The following is a 16,589-nucleotide window of genomic DNA, read 5'->3' on the forward strand; positions in this document are numbered from 1 at the left end:
TTCAAGCACAGAACTTCACATCTGCCCAAAATAATATCAAAGCTCAAAGAAAATTTATTACCAAAGTATTCAACTTCACTCACCCCTACACTGAACTGTTCCCACAACCTATGGACTCACTTTCAAGGACTCTTTATCTCATGTTCTCAATATTTACTGCTTTTTTTTATATTTGCACAATTTGTTGACTTTTGCACTTTGGTTGGTTGTCAGTCTTTGTGTGTAGTTTTTCACCGATTTTACTGTGTTTCTTTATATTTACTGTGAATGTCCACAAGAATATGAATCTCAGGGTTGTAAATGGTGACATATTTTCTTTGACTCATGTCACCGTATACTAGCTTGAGTTTCGTGTTCCTGCAGACGTTTACAGTAGAACAAGGAAATGCAGTAGAATCAACAAAAATCTACAAAGACTGACAACCAACCAAAAGAAAAACTGTGGAAATTTTAAAAATAATTAAGTAATAATGAAATCATATGGCTAGAAAGAAATAAACTGAATGGAAAATTAGAGAAACTGAAAGCAGTGACCAGCCACGTATGAATCTCAATGGCAGAATGATAACATCAACAATGAGCAGAAATACAGAGACATTCCAGCCGCCTTATCACGTATTAGTGAGAACATTCTTAGGAAGGGAACACACTCTGCCCACCCTGCAAGCTGCCTTTACTAAAAGCTTTCTTCTGTAAAGTGTTGCAGGGCTATTAAAACAAAACTTCACACCATCTTAAAAAAAATTCCTTCCCTCAGGCAGCTCATCTGACCCTACCATTCTCATTAGCCCTGCCCCCTCCCTCTGTCTATTACCCCAGTCACCAGCCCACTTTGCAAAGTTCAAAACAAATTGTCAAAGTGCAGTAATTTCATGCAGGCATTCACAGTAGAAGAAATACAATAGGATCAATTACAAACTGCACAGAGACCAACAACCAATGTGCAAAAAAAGACAAACTACAAATACAAAATCATAAATAAATAAACACTGAGAACATGAGCTACAGAGCCCCTTAAAGTAGTTGTAGTCAGTTCAGAGATATAATGCTGTTTACATTGTAAATGCAAGCTAGTATTTATGCACAGTTTATTCCATATCCACACTTTGACCTCTAACATTATTTTATATACAATCTGTTATTCTTTACCATTATTCAATGCTGTTGATTTTTATAGCCTGCCATGCCAACACACCACAGCAAATTCCTACTCCATGTACATGCATGTGGTGAATGAAGTTGACCCTGGATGTAGAGTCTTACAGTACAAACACAGTACCACGGTACAAACAAGTCATTATGACCCAACAGCAGACATGAACCCAGCCAAGAGTCCACAATTGCAATAACCGAGATAAGTATCGAGTTACAAACAAGAGAAAATCTGCAGATGCTGAAAATCCGAGCAACGCACACAAAATGCTTGAGGAACTCAGCAGGGCCAGGCAAGCATCTAGGAAAAGAGTACAGTCGACGTTTCAGGCTGAAACCCTTCGGCGGGGCTACAGAGAAAAAGCTGAGGGGTAGATTTAAAAGGCGGGGGCTGGGGGGGAAAGAAGCACAAGGTAATAGGGGAAACCTGCCAGTTTCAGTGATGCTGACTGAAGGCTGAATACTGATCAGCGTAATTCCCCTTCAAACATTGCCATGGGATTAGTTTGTGTTAGAGCGAGCTGAAGCAGGAGATAAAACCTCAGTTTCCCTCATCCAATATCTCAAGCTGCAGAGTAATTATAGTCAATGAACACATCTGCACAAAAACAGGCCCTTCAGCCCATCTAGTCCATGATGAACTATTAATCTGCCCTGTCCTATTGACCAGTACCTGGGTCATAGCCCTCCATACCCCTCCCATCATACGTTTGTCCAAATTTCTCTTAAACAATGAAATTGAATCCATGACAACCACTTACACTGGTAACCTGTTCCACCACCCTCTGAGTGAAATTTCCCCTCATGTTCCCCTTAACCATTTCACCTTTCACCCATGACCTCCAGTTGTAGTCAGTGGAAAAAGCCTGTTTGCATTTACCCTATCCCAGCAGCCACACCCCGGTGTACCACTTCAACAGGCAGGCTAAACCGGGTGAGGGTAGGCAGTTTGCTTCAAAAACCAGTGAGATAGGATAAGATCACCAGGGAGATCCAACGCCCAGAAAGATAGTCTAGTGGTCCATAGAACGTGAAAGGAATGGCTGGGCACAGAGACATCATGTCCACCCACTGCAACCGAGGAGTTCTCTAGTCATGACGATCACTTGTACCATTGTAATAGGGCTTCTGAGGTAGAGAGAGTGGAACTGCCCCAGTGCAACGGCTTTTCCACTTTAAAAGCTTACCCTCACAGGCTCCTATTGTCATTGTCAAAATTAACAGACAACCCTATCTATACCCCTCATAACTTTTTATGCCTATATCACATCTCCCCTCATTCTCTTACATTCTGGGGAGCCAAGACCTATTCAACCTTTCACATAAATCAGGACCTCAAGCCCTGGCAGCATCCTTGCAAATTTTCTCTACTCCCTTTCAATAGTCTGGATGCTATGTGCTCTAATCCTACAGTCAGGCATGAACCCGCAATCTTCTGACAGGCTAGGCTTCAATGGGACCAGGTTCCAATACCAGACTCAAGGTGGTACAACTTTAAGCCACAGACAAAGCGACAGATGACCACAGTCTTTGCGTAGTGTGCATGTTTTGGGTCAAGCTGGCACCAGCGCACAACACTCCCTGGGTCAACATCTTCTGGTTAGACCATGAAACCGTTTACTTCACTTCCTTTACTTCTGTTTTTTCATCTTAACTGTGTTTCGGGAACTGTTATAACCTGCGATTCGCAGTTTGGTAATCAACTGAGTGATCCAGATCTTTGCCGTCTCTGAGAAGATTCTGGAAAGCAAGCACAGCCTCAAGGTAAAGAAACGACGAGGCAGGGTACAAACCAATGTTACACTCCATTTTGCCAATTAAAGCCGACTAAAGCAACAAGGAAGATTAAAACATCAAGATGAATGTGGAAGACAAGCAAGGGGTCAGCGCCAACTACCTGCCTTTTGCTTGCTGATGGGATCTCTCTGCTGCCGGAGAAGGAGCCTGTGTAGCCTATCACTGTTCCCAGAGGGTAGGCCTCTGCAGTCCAGCAGTATCCCTCTTTTGACAATGTCAGAGAATGTTACTGAGGTTCTGTGATAATGGATTTGGACTGTAGACTTGTTCAGACTGAATAGTTTTTAATATTCTGTGTTGTTACCCATTCTTTTGTATTGTCTTTTTTTTGTGTGGGGAGTGGGGGATTTGGGGTTGATGTTCCTGCTGTGTTTTTGTTAAGTTTTTTTGTGCGGTGTGTGGGGGGGGGTCAATGTTCTTTTTGCGTTTCATGCAGGTGGAGGGTTTGGGAGCTGATGTTCTTTTAGCGTTTCGTGCGGGGGAGGGTGGGTTTGGGAACTGATGTTCCTGTTGCATTTTTGTCAGTTTTTTTTTGTATGGGGGGGAGAATTTGGGGGCCAAAGTTCTAGCTGAGTTTTTTGTGGGGGGGGGAGGTGGGTTTGGGAGTTTGGTGATCATGGTGCCATCCTTTTTCTGCAGGGGGATGGGTTCTGCTGTTTCTTTCCAAACTGACTTGTTCTTGGTTTTCTGGCTATCTGGAGAAGACGAATCTCAGAGCTGTATACTGCATACACACTTAGACAATAAATGAACCTTTGAACCTTTAGAATGTAACTAATTGGTAAACATTCATATGTATGAAGTGTTAATCTGATTAGCTACCAGCAAGTCACTGAGCCAACTTTCAAATTTACTACACCAATGCAAACTTATTGTGCATCAATAAATGGTAAGCAAAAACTAATTGCCAACTTATTGCAATAATTGTAACCAAGCAGTAAATGTAGTGATCTCAATAAATGCATCAATTTAACATTCTAGGAACAGCATTTTCCACTCCACCATGAGATTTCTGAATTGTTCATGAACACTACCTCACTGTATTGCCTTTGTTCTGAACTTTTTTTTAGATATTCTTTGGGTGCAGGTGGGGATATGTCTCTACCAAAGGAGGCATAGGCACTCATAAAGTATATGGGAGGATGTGCTTGGGTTATCATGGATGGGGATTGAAAAAAAAATCATAAGTCCTCCTACTAAGTAAGTTGAAACAGGTACATCCGGTATTATTTAACGTCAGTCAAACGTTTGTCTTCGTCTAGTATATATTTTACCTTTCTATGCATATAAAACACTTAAGAACGTATGTTTCAGCACCCGGCTCGGGAACGGACGTTCCTGAGTTCGATCTAGTGACAGATCACTACCGAGTGTGCTCTCCACTGTGCCGGGCTGATGTGGAGGATCAAAAACCCAAAAATTAAACCACTGTGTTGCTTAGTAATAATTGTAGCTTTCATCGGGGCAGGGCCTTTCTCACTTTATGCTTTAAAATTGTTCCAATCGTTGACTGACGTAGCCTAACGCTTTTCCAATGACTGATGCCGTTTCACCTCTTTCTGATCACTTTATTATTTCCACTTCATTTTCAATCATGATCATTTTCGTGAAGAGAAACACTGTGGATTCAGAGCTCTGACACCAGGCCCTAATGTCCACTTGAACTGAGACAGGTTAAATAAGGTCTGGGGTTCCACTGGGTCCTAAGGTCCACCGCATTGAGACAGGTTGAATACGGGACTTGAGCATCCATGAATTTTGGTATCCGCGAGGGGTCCTGGAACCAATCCCTTACGGATAAGGAGGGCCAACTGGACTGAGACTAGTTATGCTGCCATATGAAAGAGTACAAGATCACAGAAAAAAATTCTGAAGGTTCAGATGATTCAAGATTGCCGCAGATATCTGATAACATCAGGCGTCTTGTGAATATTATGTGGTCGGTGGCCGATAATCAGTCACCTACAGCAGCTATCTCACTCAATGCTGAAAAAGCATTTGATTGGGTGGAATGGGGCTATCTGTTTAAGATTCTTCAATTTTTTGGATTTGCACCCATTTTTTAAAAATGGTGCTATATAATAACCCTGAAGCAGCAGTTCAAACTAGTGGTTACATTTCACCTTACTTCTCTCTCAGAAGGGGTACCCGACAGGGTTGCCCACTTTCCCCAATGTTGTTCTGTCTGGCGTTGAAGCCCCTGGCAGCAGCCAATGAGAATGAGAACTTTGTAAGGATATCTGTGGGAAGACAGGTTCATAAACTGATGCTTTATGCAGACGATATTTTATTATTTGTGTCGGACCCTAGTTGGTCAGTACCATGTCTTTTTAACATTACAAAGTCTTACTCTAGATTCTCAGGTTATAAGGTTAATTGGATAAAATCAGAAGCGCTACCGTTGACTGCATATTGCCCTGCATCTGCTTTTTACCCAGGCCAATTTCATTGGCTAAAGAAGGGTATACAATATTTAGGATTTAGTAAAGGTAAATTCTGATCCATTATTGCAGAGAATTTCATGTGATGTAGACAGATGGTCATCATTGTATTTGTCAATGTCAGGAAAAGTAAATGCCTTGAAGATGAATAGCATTCCAAAGGTTAATTATCTGTTCCAATCCTTACCAGCGCAAATCACATTAACATATTTTAAGCAATTTGATAAAATAATTAAGGCTTTTATTTGGAATGGTAAACGCCTACGGTTAAACTTTAACAAATTACAATTGCCAGTTGAAAGGGGGAGCTTAGGTTTGCCAAAGTTAATATACTATTACTATGCCTTTACTCTTAAGCACATTGGTCTCTCCCTCCAGAATGAGCACCTCCTTGATATCGTATTGAGTGCTCTGCTCCTCCTCCCATCCCTCCGTTACAATGTCTGTCTATCAAGTTACCTCCTGAGGCAAGGTCTCACCCAATTATATCGCATACATTTGTTCTAGAATAATCTAGACAGATTATTTAAATCAATCCATATTTGAATGAAGCCTCAAGTATCTGGATGGATCCAAAGTTGTGTATTGATAAGTCCCCTTTCTTCTGGAGGGAATGGCAAGGGAAAGACATAATTAAATTGGGAGACATTTATAATGGTGATAGTTTAAAATCTTTTAATCAATTAATCCAACAGTATCACATCTCTAGGTCACAATTTTGGAGATATCTTCAACTGCGTCATTTGCTACATACAACTTCTGGTTCTACTCAGCAACCCCCACAAGTTGCTACAATACTGTCTACTGTACTGGCTGCAGATGGTAAAGGTCACAAAGCCTCAACTTATTATTCAGCTTTAACACAAATTTCTGGGGACAAAATTCTGTTGGGTCTTAAAAGAGCATGGGAAAAAGATCTGAGTGTGACTTTTGACACAAAGGAGAGGGACAAAATTTGCAAAAATGTCAAAACAATGTCAAGAGACCCGAGCCTTATTCAGTTTAACATCCTACACCGTTTCTATTGGACTCCAGCAAGGTTACATAGATTACAGCAAGGTTACATAGATTAGGGTTGAAAATTACCCCTGAATGCTGGCGCTGTGAGAAGGACAAAGGGGACTTAGTACATGCGCTCTCATCCTGTCCCAGAATTCAAGAATTTTGGATCATGATACATAAGTATATTGGTGAAGTTTCAGGTATTCAGCTCCCTTTCTGCCCCAGACATTTTGTCTTGGGAGACACACTTGGGTTACTTGGGGATAAACACTCTCAAAACTGGATCCAGACAAGTATAATGGTAGGAAGGCAAATTATACTTAGAGGTTGGAGGAACTTGGGGGACCAACATTTCAGAAGTGGGCCACAGAAATAGCAAAAGTGGCAACTTTTGAAGGCATGTCTTACAACCAGTTTGATAGATTGGACAGCTATACACAAAAGTGGGGCAAATATTTAGATTACCCTGGGGGAGGGGGAATAGTGGTGAAGCATATTGCTGAATGGCAGTTTTTTCTATTATTAGAGATCTAATTAGACACACATGGTTATTATATCGATATTTATTTCTGCCATGCTTGTTTTGTAAGCTATGATTTACATAATTCCAACACTGATTCAAGGGTTTGGGGAAAATTTTTTAAGGGAATTCAATACAATTGAAACCTTAAAAAAAAAGATTGTTAATTGCTGTTTATCAGTACTCAAGTGTAAAGAGGAGTGAAATGATTGCTACTCCAGATCCAACACAATAAGCCTAAAGAACACAATGAATACAAACACATCAGATAGCTTATACACATAGACTTAGTGTATGTCCATAAAGTGACACCAGGCAGAGGAATGACTGTGTATACAGTAACTGACAGCAAATTATAAACTAGTGGTTTTGGGGTGTGAAAGTATTGATTAGCCTTAATGTGTGGGGTAAGTAATTCTTTTGAGTCTGGTGGCCCTGGCATGGATGTTGATTAACCTGCTCCTTGATGGGAGTGGGACACAGATCATGAACAGGGTAGGCAGGATCCTTCATGATGTTTCTGTCTTTCTTCCAGCACCTGTCTGCATACAAGTCCGTGACAGCGGGTCAGCCGGTGCTGGTAATGTACCAGGCAGTTTTAACTACCCGTTGTCGTGCCTTCCTGTCTGCCTCAGTGCAGTTTGCTTATCACACAGTGATGCAGTTTGTTAGGATGCTCACTACTGCACATCGGCAGAAGGTGGTGAGTACTGATTTTTTTAAATTAATTTTTTTTATGCGTTTCTACAAAACAACTACAAAAAAACACCATCAACAAAATGAAGATTAATACAGTGCAAAACAAACATATCAAATATATAATTCATAATAAGGAAACAGCACCAAGAATTAAATCATACAAAGTTAGTATGATTTAGCCCACCCTCCCACTACGAAACTCCAAGCCAGCCATCACAATATGTCAAAAAAAAATTAATTGGAGCATTCGATCCCACAGAGCTGTAAATACATATTTTAAAAAGTATAATGCCTACTACCAAAACTGTAATGTAATTCTCATCAAAAAGAAACCATAAATCTTACAGAAAAAAAAAGCTGAAAGTAAGGAATTATGGTACAGAAAAAAATAAACTTAATCTAAATAGTTATGAAAGTATTTCAGAAAAGGTCCCCACACCTTATAAAACTTTATGTCTGAATTGAGAAGTGAATAATTAATTTTTTCAAGGTCTAAACAGGACATTATATCACTAAGCCATTGAGCATGAGTGGATGGGACAACATCTCTCCACCTGACAAGAACTAAGCGTTTAGCCAAGCGAGAGGCAAAAGATAATGTTCGACGTTTAGTCAGACTCAAATGCAAGTCTGTCTCACCCAAGGTACCAAGTGAGTATTGATGTGCAGAGTCCAGTTCTCTTCAGCCTCCTCAGTAAGCAGATACACTAGTCAGCTATGACTGGAATAATGAATATCTTCAAATACATGTGGATAAAACTTTCACTTAATTACGTCAAGGTACAAGAAATTACTTTCAGAGTATGGTCATCATGCATCTACAACATTAGCTGGATAAGGAATGCTTTGGCCACAATTACCAGATTCTGCTTTCCAGAAATGGCATTAAAACATGCAAATTCAACAACAAGAAACTAAACCAGAAACTGGGATACTGAGATTATTTCCAATCAAGTGCAAAGGTCTTAGAGGAAATGGAACAAGTTACGGTCACTTTTGATTTAAGTAGGCCAAGCCATTGATTGGGAATTTAGTGACAAGGATATATTTTTTTCCCTTTTTGGACCTTCGGTCCATCCAGCCCATGCTGCCCAATTACAACCATGTGACCCATTAATGCCATGTGGTCACAGGGAAAACATACAAACTCGATACAGACAGCAGGTGGATGGAACCCAGGTTGCTGATGATGTAACAGTGTTACGCTAATCTCTACTCTACAGTGCCACCCCAAATAGGCCACTTAAAGCTGATACCAAGAAAGTAATGAGAAAGGTCATTGGAAATTTGACTGGTTCAAAGGAAGTTCACAAAAATGATTCCAGAATTGAAAGGCTTGTCACATGAGGAGTGTTAGATGGCTCTGTGCCTGTATTCACAGAAATTCAGAAGAATGAGGGGTAGGTGGGTGGGATCTCACAGAAACCTATCAAATGTTGAAAGGCCTTGATGGAGTGGATGTGGAGAGTATGTTTTCTATAATGCACACAGACTCAGAATAGAGGGGCATCCTTTTAGAATGGAGATGAGGAGCAATTTCTTTAGCCAGAGAGTGGTGAACCTGTGGAATTCAATGCCACAGGCAGCTGTGGAGGCCAAGTCACTGGGTATATTTAAGGCAGAAATCGATAGATTATTTATTAGTCAGGGCATGAAGGGATACATGGAGACTGGGGCATAGGAGGAAATGGATCAGCCATGATGAAATAGTGGAGCAGAATCAATGGGCCAAATGGCCCATTTCTACTCCTGTATCTTATAGTCTTATCATTTTGCTTGGAATACAATGCAATAGGATAGTAGATGTACCATGACAATTACATATTTATTGAGAGAAATGAACATTTGGTCCAGAGGATTATAATGAACTTGGGTTTAATTCTTCATGCACAGACCAAAGTTAACATTTTTGTTACTTGGTTCACTGTGCTTTTTCACCAGCAAAACGTATGTATTCTTGGCAAATCATTATGACCCCAGATTAATGACTTACCAAGTGTACAAGCATTCTCCTCTCTGCCGCATCTGTTCCCAGGATGAGGCTTTCCTTAATAGGACAACAGAGATGTCCTCCTACCTCAAAGAACAGGGCTTCCCTTGCTCCACCATTAATGTTTCCCTCACCCAGATACTCTCTCTTTCTGAAACATCTGCATTCAATCCATCTTCCCATCACCTAACAGTGATAGAGTTCTTCCAGTCCTTACCTACCACCCCATCAGTCTATGCATCCTACCACCAAACAGATCTTTACCTACCCCTCAATCTCAGCTTTCCGCAGAGGTCGCTCCTTCTGTGATTTCTTCGTCCATTCATCCCTCCCCGCAAGAGATAGAAAGGCTACACCTGCTCATTCACCTCCTCCCTCACCTCCATTCAGGGACCCAAACAAGAATCTGCCGGGGTCGTCTATCGTGTCCGGTGCTCTCGATGTGGCCTCCTTTACATTGACGAGACCCAATGTAAATTGGGGGATCGTTTTGTCGAACTCCACTGCTCCATCCGCCAAAAGCTGAACTTCCCGATGGCTAACCATTATAATTCCTATCCCCATTCCTGTTCCGACACGCTGGCCTCTTCTGCCAAGAAGAGGCACTCACAGGGTGGAGGAACTACACCTCATAGTCCATCTGGGTAGCCCCTCGCCTGATGGCATGAACGTCCATCTCTCCTTCCAGTAATTTTTTCTACTCCCCTTTCCTTTTCCTCCTTCTATTCCGCACTCTGGCCTCTTGGCTCTTCTCACCTGCCTACTGTCCCCTGGGTCCCCTCTTCCTTCCTCTGGTCCACTCACCTCTTCAATCAGACTCCACCCTCTCCAGCCCCTTACCTTGCCCACACACCTGGCTTCACCTGTCATCCTGTAGCCATCCTCCTTCCCATCCTGGCATCCTCTCCTTTCCTTTCCAGTCCTGAAGAAGGGTCTCAGCTTAACGTGCTGACTGTTCATTTTGTGGCAGCCGCCTGACCTGCTGAATCACTGCAGTATTTTGTGTGTGTTACTACAGAAACGCCTACTTTGTTCTGTGAGTGAAGCCGAAGCCGATTACAAAAGACCCCATGGAATAGTACAAAGGGCGGGAGAGCTCACCACAGTGCCCGGGTCACTATTTCTCCATGCAACCCACATTACAAGATGACACCGGCAATGCAGAAAGTGCGGGAGAAACACAGGTCAGGCAGCATGGTGCCTGATGCCCAGGTGCAACCCAGGTGCCCCCAGCTATTCCAAAGATGTGCTCTGGGTAGGTTAACACCTTTTGCCCTCCAAACTGTTTGCTTGGTGCGGTCACTTTTATAGTTGGTCGCAAGGTGCACAATGTTCTGAGATTAATGCACACATCACAGAAATGGAAGTCTTCTTCACATTACAGGGATGCACAAGGATATGTTTCCAACTCAACCCGTTCAAAGTTTCCTTGCAGATACTCTGGATAACATTACCTTTTCAATATTCACTGGTTAGTCCTTGTAATGACCACTCCATAAACCTCCTACACCATTCAGTCACGTTGATATGGCTGGACTGATAGACAGCTAATAGTTTGACAAACTGGAGCTTCACAAAACTCTGGCTAGACCAGAGATGGGAGTATTATTTTTAGAGCTGGTGGTCTCATTGGATGTGTGTGGGGGGGGGGGGGGTGCAGAGGATGCTGCCTGCATTGGAGAGGATAGGTAGAGCGAGCTAAGGCTTTTCCCTTTGGAGAGGGGAGTGAGAAGTGAGCTGATAGAGGTGTACAAGGCATATCGAGTGGGTGGCCAGAGACTTATCCCCACGGCTAATAGGAGCTGGGAGAATTTTAAGGTGATCGATGGAAATTACAGGGGTAATCCCGCCCCCCACAAAGACTGGCGGGTGCATAGTGCGAGAGGCAGGTACGTGAGGGGCATTGAACTAACTCTTAGATAGGCACGTGGGTGATAGTAAAGCGGAGGGTTAAATGGGAGGGAAGTTTTAGACTGATTTTAGAGCAGGTTAAAGGGTCAGCACAACGTGAGCCGAAGGGCCTGTACTGTCCTGTTCCATGTTCTGTGTAAAACGCACTCCCGTTTTTGTTTTAAATGCAAAGGCATCAAGCTTGCTCAGTTCAACGGGATGAGAGTTTTTAAAAAGAGACTTAGCGCTGATTACACCAGACTGGGTCATGAAGTCTGACCCGCGAAAGAAAATGAACAAGCTGGAGAAATTAATCACCGGGCGTGAACAGCGCCTGCACAAGTTCGTCGGGAAGTCGGCAATTATTGTCTTTAAGTTCACACACGTAATGAAAGAGTTCCACCAATCTTGCTCTGATAGTTAGATTTTTAACATACTTTTTGCCTCCAGGTTTAAGCACGTTTCTGCCCCAGCACCTCACCCTCTTCGCAAAGCAGAAACCAGCCGTGTACTAACATCGAGAAGACCCGCACCGCGACCAAGACTGGCGTGACGGAGGTAGAAATGAAGTGGAACGCACCGGTTTAAAAAAAAACGAAAGCACTTTTTCCTACCGGTAAATCCACGCTGACATCGCTGCCGTCCAGTAAGGAGACCCTGCAGGTTATTATGGACTTGCTGTCGCCAGCCGCCGGGATGTGAGTGCCGGATCTCTGCGCCTCTCTCTGCTTCTCCCTCTCGGTGTATCGGCGCACCGTTCGGCGCCCGAGTGTCCGCCGCAAGAAGCCCAACATCGCTGCCTCCTCCTCCCTCTGCGATCCGATCGCTTGGAGGGAGAAGCAGGCAGGGAGGAAGGAAGCTAATCGAAAGGTAACAAGGGAGCCGATACAATGTAAGGAAAGGCGGGCTGATCACTCACACCAGCCGGCTTGAAATTGCAGCTTGCAGGCAAACGGAGGTGCGAGTCCCGCAAGAAATTATCCAAATCCCCTCTGCGGTCTTGGGCATGCGTGAATACAGCCCAGGAAATGGCGTCAGACACTTCCAACCTGCTGGATTTAGGGATGCGAGATTCAGAAGCACGATGTGAACCGTCTCCTGTTCCCCCGAGTGGAACTGATCGGCCGGCAGGACGATATGTAACGTGTGTCCCAAGTGCGCGCCCGACCCGCCGCACGGGTCTCTCTGGCTCGTTATTAATGATCGATTTCGCGCTTGAGAGACCTCTTGAAATTCGACAAGGTTGAGCGTTCACGAATTGATGTCAGCAGACAGGCCATAGCGATGAGAAACGCTGCTTTTACTCTCCAAGGGCACATTTTAGGGCTTTCAATCTGGAAAAATTAATAGTTGTCAATTAACTTTTCCTGTTGTAATGGAGCGGCGATCGTTATCTATTTGAAAGTTAATATTTGCATGTAATGTAAAGTATAATTAGATTCCTCCCCCCCTCCCCTTTTGCTTTTCGTAAATATTTAGCTTTATATACTGACATTTGCAAATTCAGGCTTTATCCTCTGGGTTCAAGAATCATTATAGAAATTTAAACACAAATATGTATGTTTGTATTGGACTGTACCAAGGGAGTATGATATTGTCATTTGACTAGAGGTAACTTCTCCCTAAATACTGTTAAAGATCTTAGGATACTGTATCACTTAAACAATCATGACCAGATTGTTTAGTCATTAAAACATACACAGGAACCCCAGAGGATAGACTGTTCGGCCCTCCATATCTGTGTCAAACGTGATCCAAATTAAATTTAACCTGCAAATAATCCGCATCCTTTCTTTCCCTGCATGTTCATGTGCCTCTTAAACCCCACTTTAACCGTTCTCCCGACTGCCATTCCAGACACCTACCATTCTCTGGGTAAAAAATCTACACTCCACATCTCCTTTAAACTTCCCCTCTCTCACCTTAAACCTACAGTACTATGAATACTATGAAAAAGCCTTAGGTGTATGTGTATATGTACATATATGTATGTGTGTGTATATATATATATATATGACACCTAAGATTTTTGCACAGTACTGTATTTGTCAACGTGGAGTGGAGAATGAGTTTGTAAATCTGGCGGGAACAAAGGATGTAAGGAATGATGAGGGTGGAGTGCCATGGGAGGGGTGGGACAGGTGGCAGACAGTGCCAGGGCTGGGGGTTGGCACGAGTGCAAACACACCCCGCCCTGAGACACCAGGCAAGGTCAGTTGATTACAAATAATTGATTTACTGCTCACTACAGAATGTCTCTCTGGTGCCTTCTGCTCCCTCCCCTCTCCCTGTCCCTTCTCCCAACCATAATTCCCCTCTCCTTGCCCCCCTCCCACTCTCAGTCCACAATAGAGACTCATATCAGAAGAAGGCTGACCACCACTCACTTCTGACATGATTTTTTTTGTGGCAACATCACAATGCAATACATAAATTTACTACAGTACTGTGCAAAACTCTTCAGTACCCTAGCTATGTGTATGTGCCCAAGACTTTTGCACAGTACTGTATGTCTTCCAGTATTTCCAGAATCAGAAAGATATGGGGGGGATCTCATCGAAACCTTTTGAATGTTCAAAGTCTAGAGAAAGTAGATGTGGAAAGGATGTTTTCCACGGTGGGAGAGAATCGGACAAGACTGCACAGCCTCAGGATAGAGGGGCACCCTTTCAAAACAGAGATGCGGAGAAATTTTCTTTAGCCAAAGGGTGATGAATTTGTGGAATGTATTACCACAGGCAGCTGTAGAGGCCAGGTCGTTGGGTATATTTAAGGTAGAGATTGACAGGTTCTTGATTGGACATGGCATCAAAGGTTACAGGGAGAAGGCCGGGAACTGGGGTTGAGGAGGAAATTTTAAAAAAGCATCAGCCATGATTGAATGGTGGAGCAGACTCGATGGGCCAGGTGGCCTAATTCTACTCCTATGTCTTATGGTCTTACTTGGCCTTTCCACCCTGAGAAAAAGTCTCTGATTGTCTACTTATCTCTGACTTTCATCATTTTATAAACTTCTGTCAGGTCCCTGGTTAGCCTCCGATGCTCCGGAAAAAACAGTCTAATTCTGTCCAACCTCTCCATAGAGCAGTGTGGGTCTTGTTTGTTTCTGGGATCAGCAGCTCTGTTTCCTTTGTTTGCAAAACTGACTCGCTGTAAACAAGTACTTCACTCTCCAAGAACCCAACAGCCCCTGCCAGTGACACAGCAATTTACCGGTACTTCATTCAGCTTGCTGTACTGCACCGAGTGAACTTTGACCTCGCAAGTTGAGATTCCTTCTGGATGAAGGAAAATGAATTACAGAGAATCGCAAGTGCTGGAGGAACTCAGCCAGTCAGGCAGCATCCATGGAAAGGAACCTTTCTTCGAGGGCCGAAACCTTTCTTCAGTTTTGGAAAGGATGGGGGCCGAAGCCAGAATAAGAAGGTGGGGGAGGGGAAGGAGTACAAGCTGGAAGGTAACAGGTGAGACCAGGTAAGAGGGAGGGTGGGTGGTGAGGCCAGGTGAGGGGGACGGTGGACTGGGAAGAGAATGATGTAAGAAGCTTGGAAGTGATAGGTGGAAGAGGTAAAGTGCTGAAGAAGAAAGAATCTGATAGGAGAATCTTAATGTCACCTGGTTAATTGATCATTCAATTGATTGGCACCGTCTCTGGTAAAATGGCTGCATGCTCAGACACAGTGGCCTCCCAGGTTCCAACCAAAGGTGCAATTGTTTTTTTTTATTGCAAGCCTCTGCTAGTTATTAAGAACATCGTATAGCCGGTCTACCCCACTAGTGAGTTGCTGGAAGACATGCGAGCTGCACTTGCTGCGTACCCTGTTGCTGCCCACCACAGCCTCGGAGGCGGTGCGCGGCCCAACAAACGATGCAGGTAATTGCCTTGGACATTTCTTTTGTGCGCACAAGACCTTGTTGGGGATTGGTAATGTAGAATACTGCAAGTCTGTTTCACCGGTTCATTGGTGAGACGGACAGAGAGGGAGCCACGTGGTCTCAGTTGTTGCGTGGACCCGGCCTTCATGCCGCGGGGTCTCATCAGCGGCAGCGTGGGCACAGCGGGCGTCCCGGTTTGGTTTGAGGTCGGGCCCACCCCTCGATGCTGCTCACCAGTGTTCACTCAGTGGAAGTCTAGCTGGACTGTGTTCATCTGCCCTAGTGCACGATGGGCAACTGCTACGTCTGTCTTCTCGTGGGAACATGGCTCCAAGCACCATCAATCTACAGGCCACAACACTCAGGGACTTGGGCAATATTGTTTTTTTGTGACTATATGTGCTATATGCACCTTGTGCAGTGTGTCACTGTTGGTTCTGTGTTTTGCACCTTGTTCTTAGAGAAACACTTGCGTTTGGTGGTATTCTCGTGTATGGGTGAATGGCAATTAATCTTGAATTGCTAACTACTTAAGCTCTTTGCTGGTTGACAAGAGTGGAAGGTATACATGATACATATACTGTATCATAGATGAGTATAGGAATAGAACAGGCGGCCAGTGCAGAGTACTGCTTTGGCCAGTCCCCTGAATAATAAGTATACCACTTTGGATACTGTTGATGACCTACCCAAGGAAGGCCATAGCGTTCAGGTCTCTGGCACTGAGTCTCACTCTGTGGCTCAGAAGTGAAGAGGTGGGGATGGGTTGAGCTGTAGTGATAGGGGATTTATTGGTTAGATGAACAGAAAGGAGGTTCTGTGGATGAGACTGAGATTCCCGGATGGTATGTTGCCTCCCAGTGCCAGGGTCAGGGACGTCTTGGATCGAGTCCTCGGCATTATTAAGTAGGAGGGTGAACAGCCAGAGGTTGTGGTCCACGTTGGTACCAATGGCATGGCCAGTAGGGGTGATGAGGTCCTGCAAAGTGAGTTCAGGGAGTTGGGTACTAAATTAGAGGACGGGACCTCCAAGGTTGTGATCTCAGGTTTGCTACCCATGCCATGTGCTAGTGAGGTCAGAAATAGGAAAATTATACAGTTTAACATGTGGCTAAGGAGGGAGGTCTTCAGATTTTTAGATCATTGGGCTCTCTTCCAGGGAAGGTGGGACCTGTACAGAAGGGATGGCTGCACCTGAACTGGAAGTTGACTAATATTCTTC

The 16,589-nt window shown here is 43.8% G+C and overlaps 1 protein-coding gene across 1 annotated transcript in view; it reads right to left on the bottom strand.

Moving 5' to 3' along the window:
• Nucleotides 1-13,254, bottom strand: part of epb41l5 (erythrocyte membrane protein band 4.1 like 5) — a 218,943-nt gene extending 205,689 nt beyond the window's left edge. Inside the window, exon 1 of the mRNA XM_059970330.1 lies at nucleotides 12,106-13,254. Coding sequence (XP_059826313.1) covers nucleotides 12,106-12,285 — 180 coding nt within the window. The 5' untranslated portion in view covers nucleotides 12,286-13,254. The remainder of the gene's footprint in view (nucleotides 1-12,105) is intronic.
• Nucleotides 13,255-16,589: the final 3,335 nt, after the last annotated feature.

This window comes from Hypanus sabinus, chromosome 5 (genome assembly GCF_030144855.1).
Source record: "Hypanus sabinus isolate sHypSab1 chromosome 5, sHypSab1.hap1, whole genome shotgun sequence".
Classification (NCBI taxonomy): Eukaryota; Metazoa; Chordata; class Chondrichthyes; order Myliobatiformes; family Dasyatidae; genus Hypanus; species Hypanus sabinus.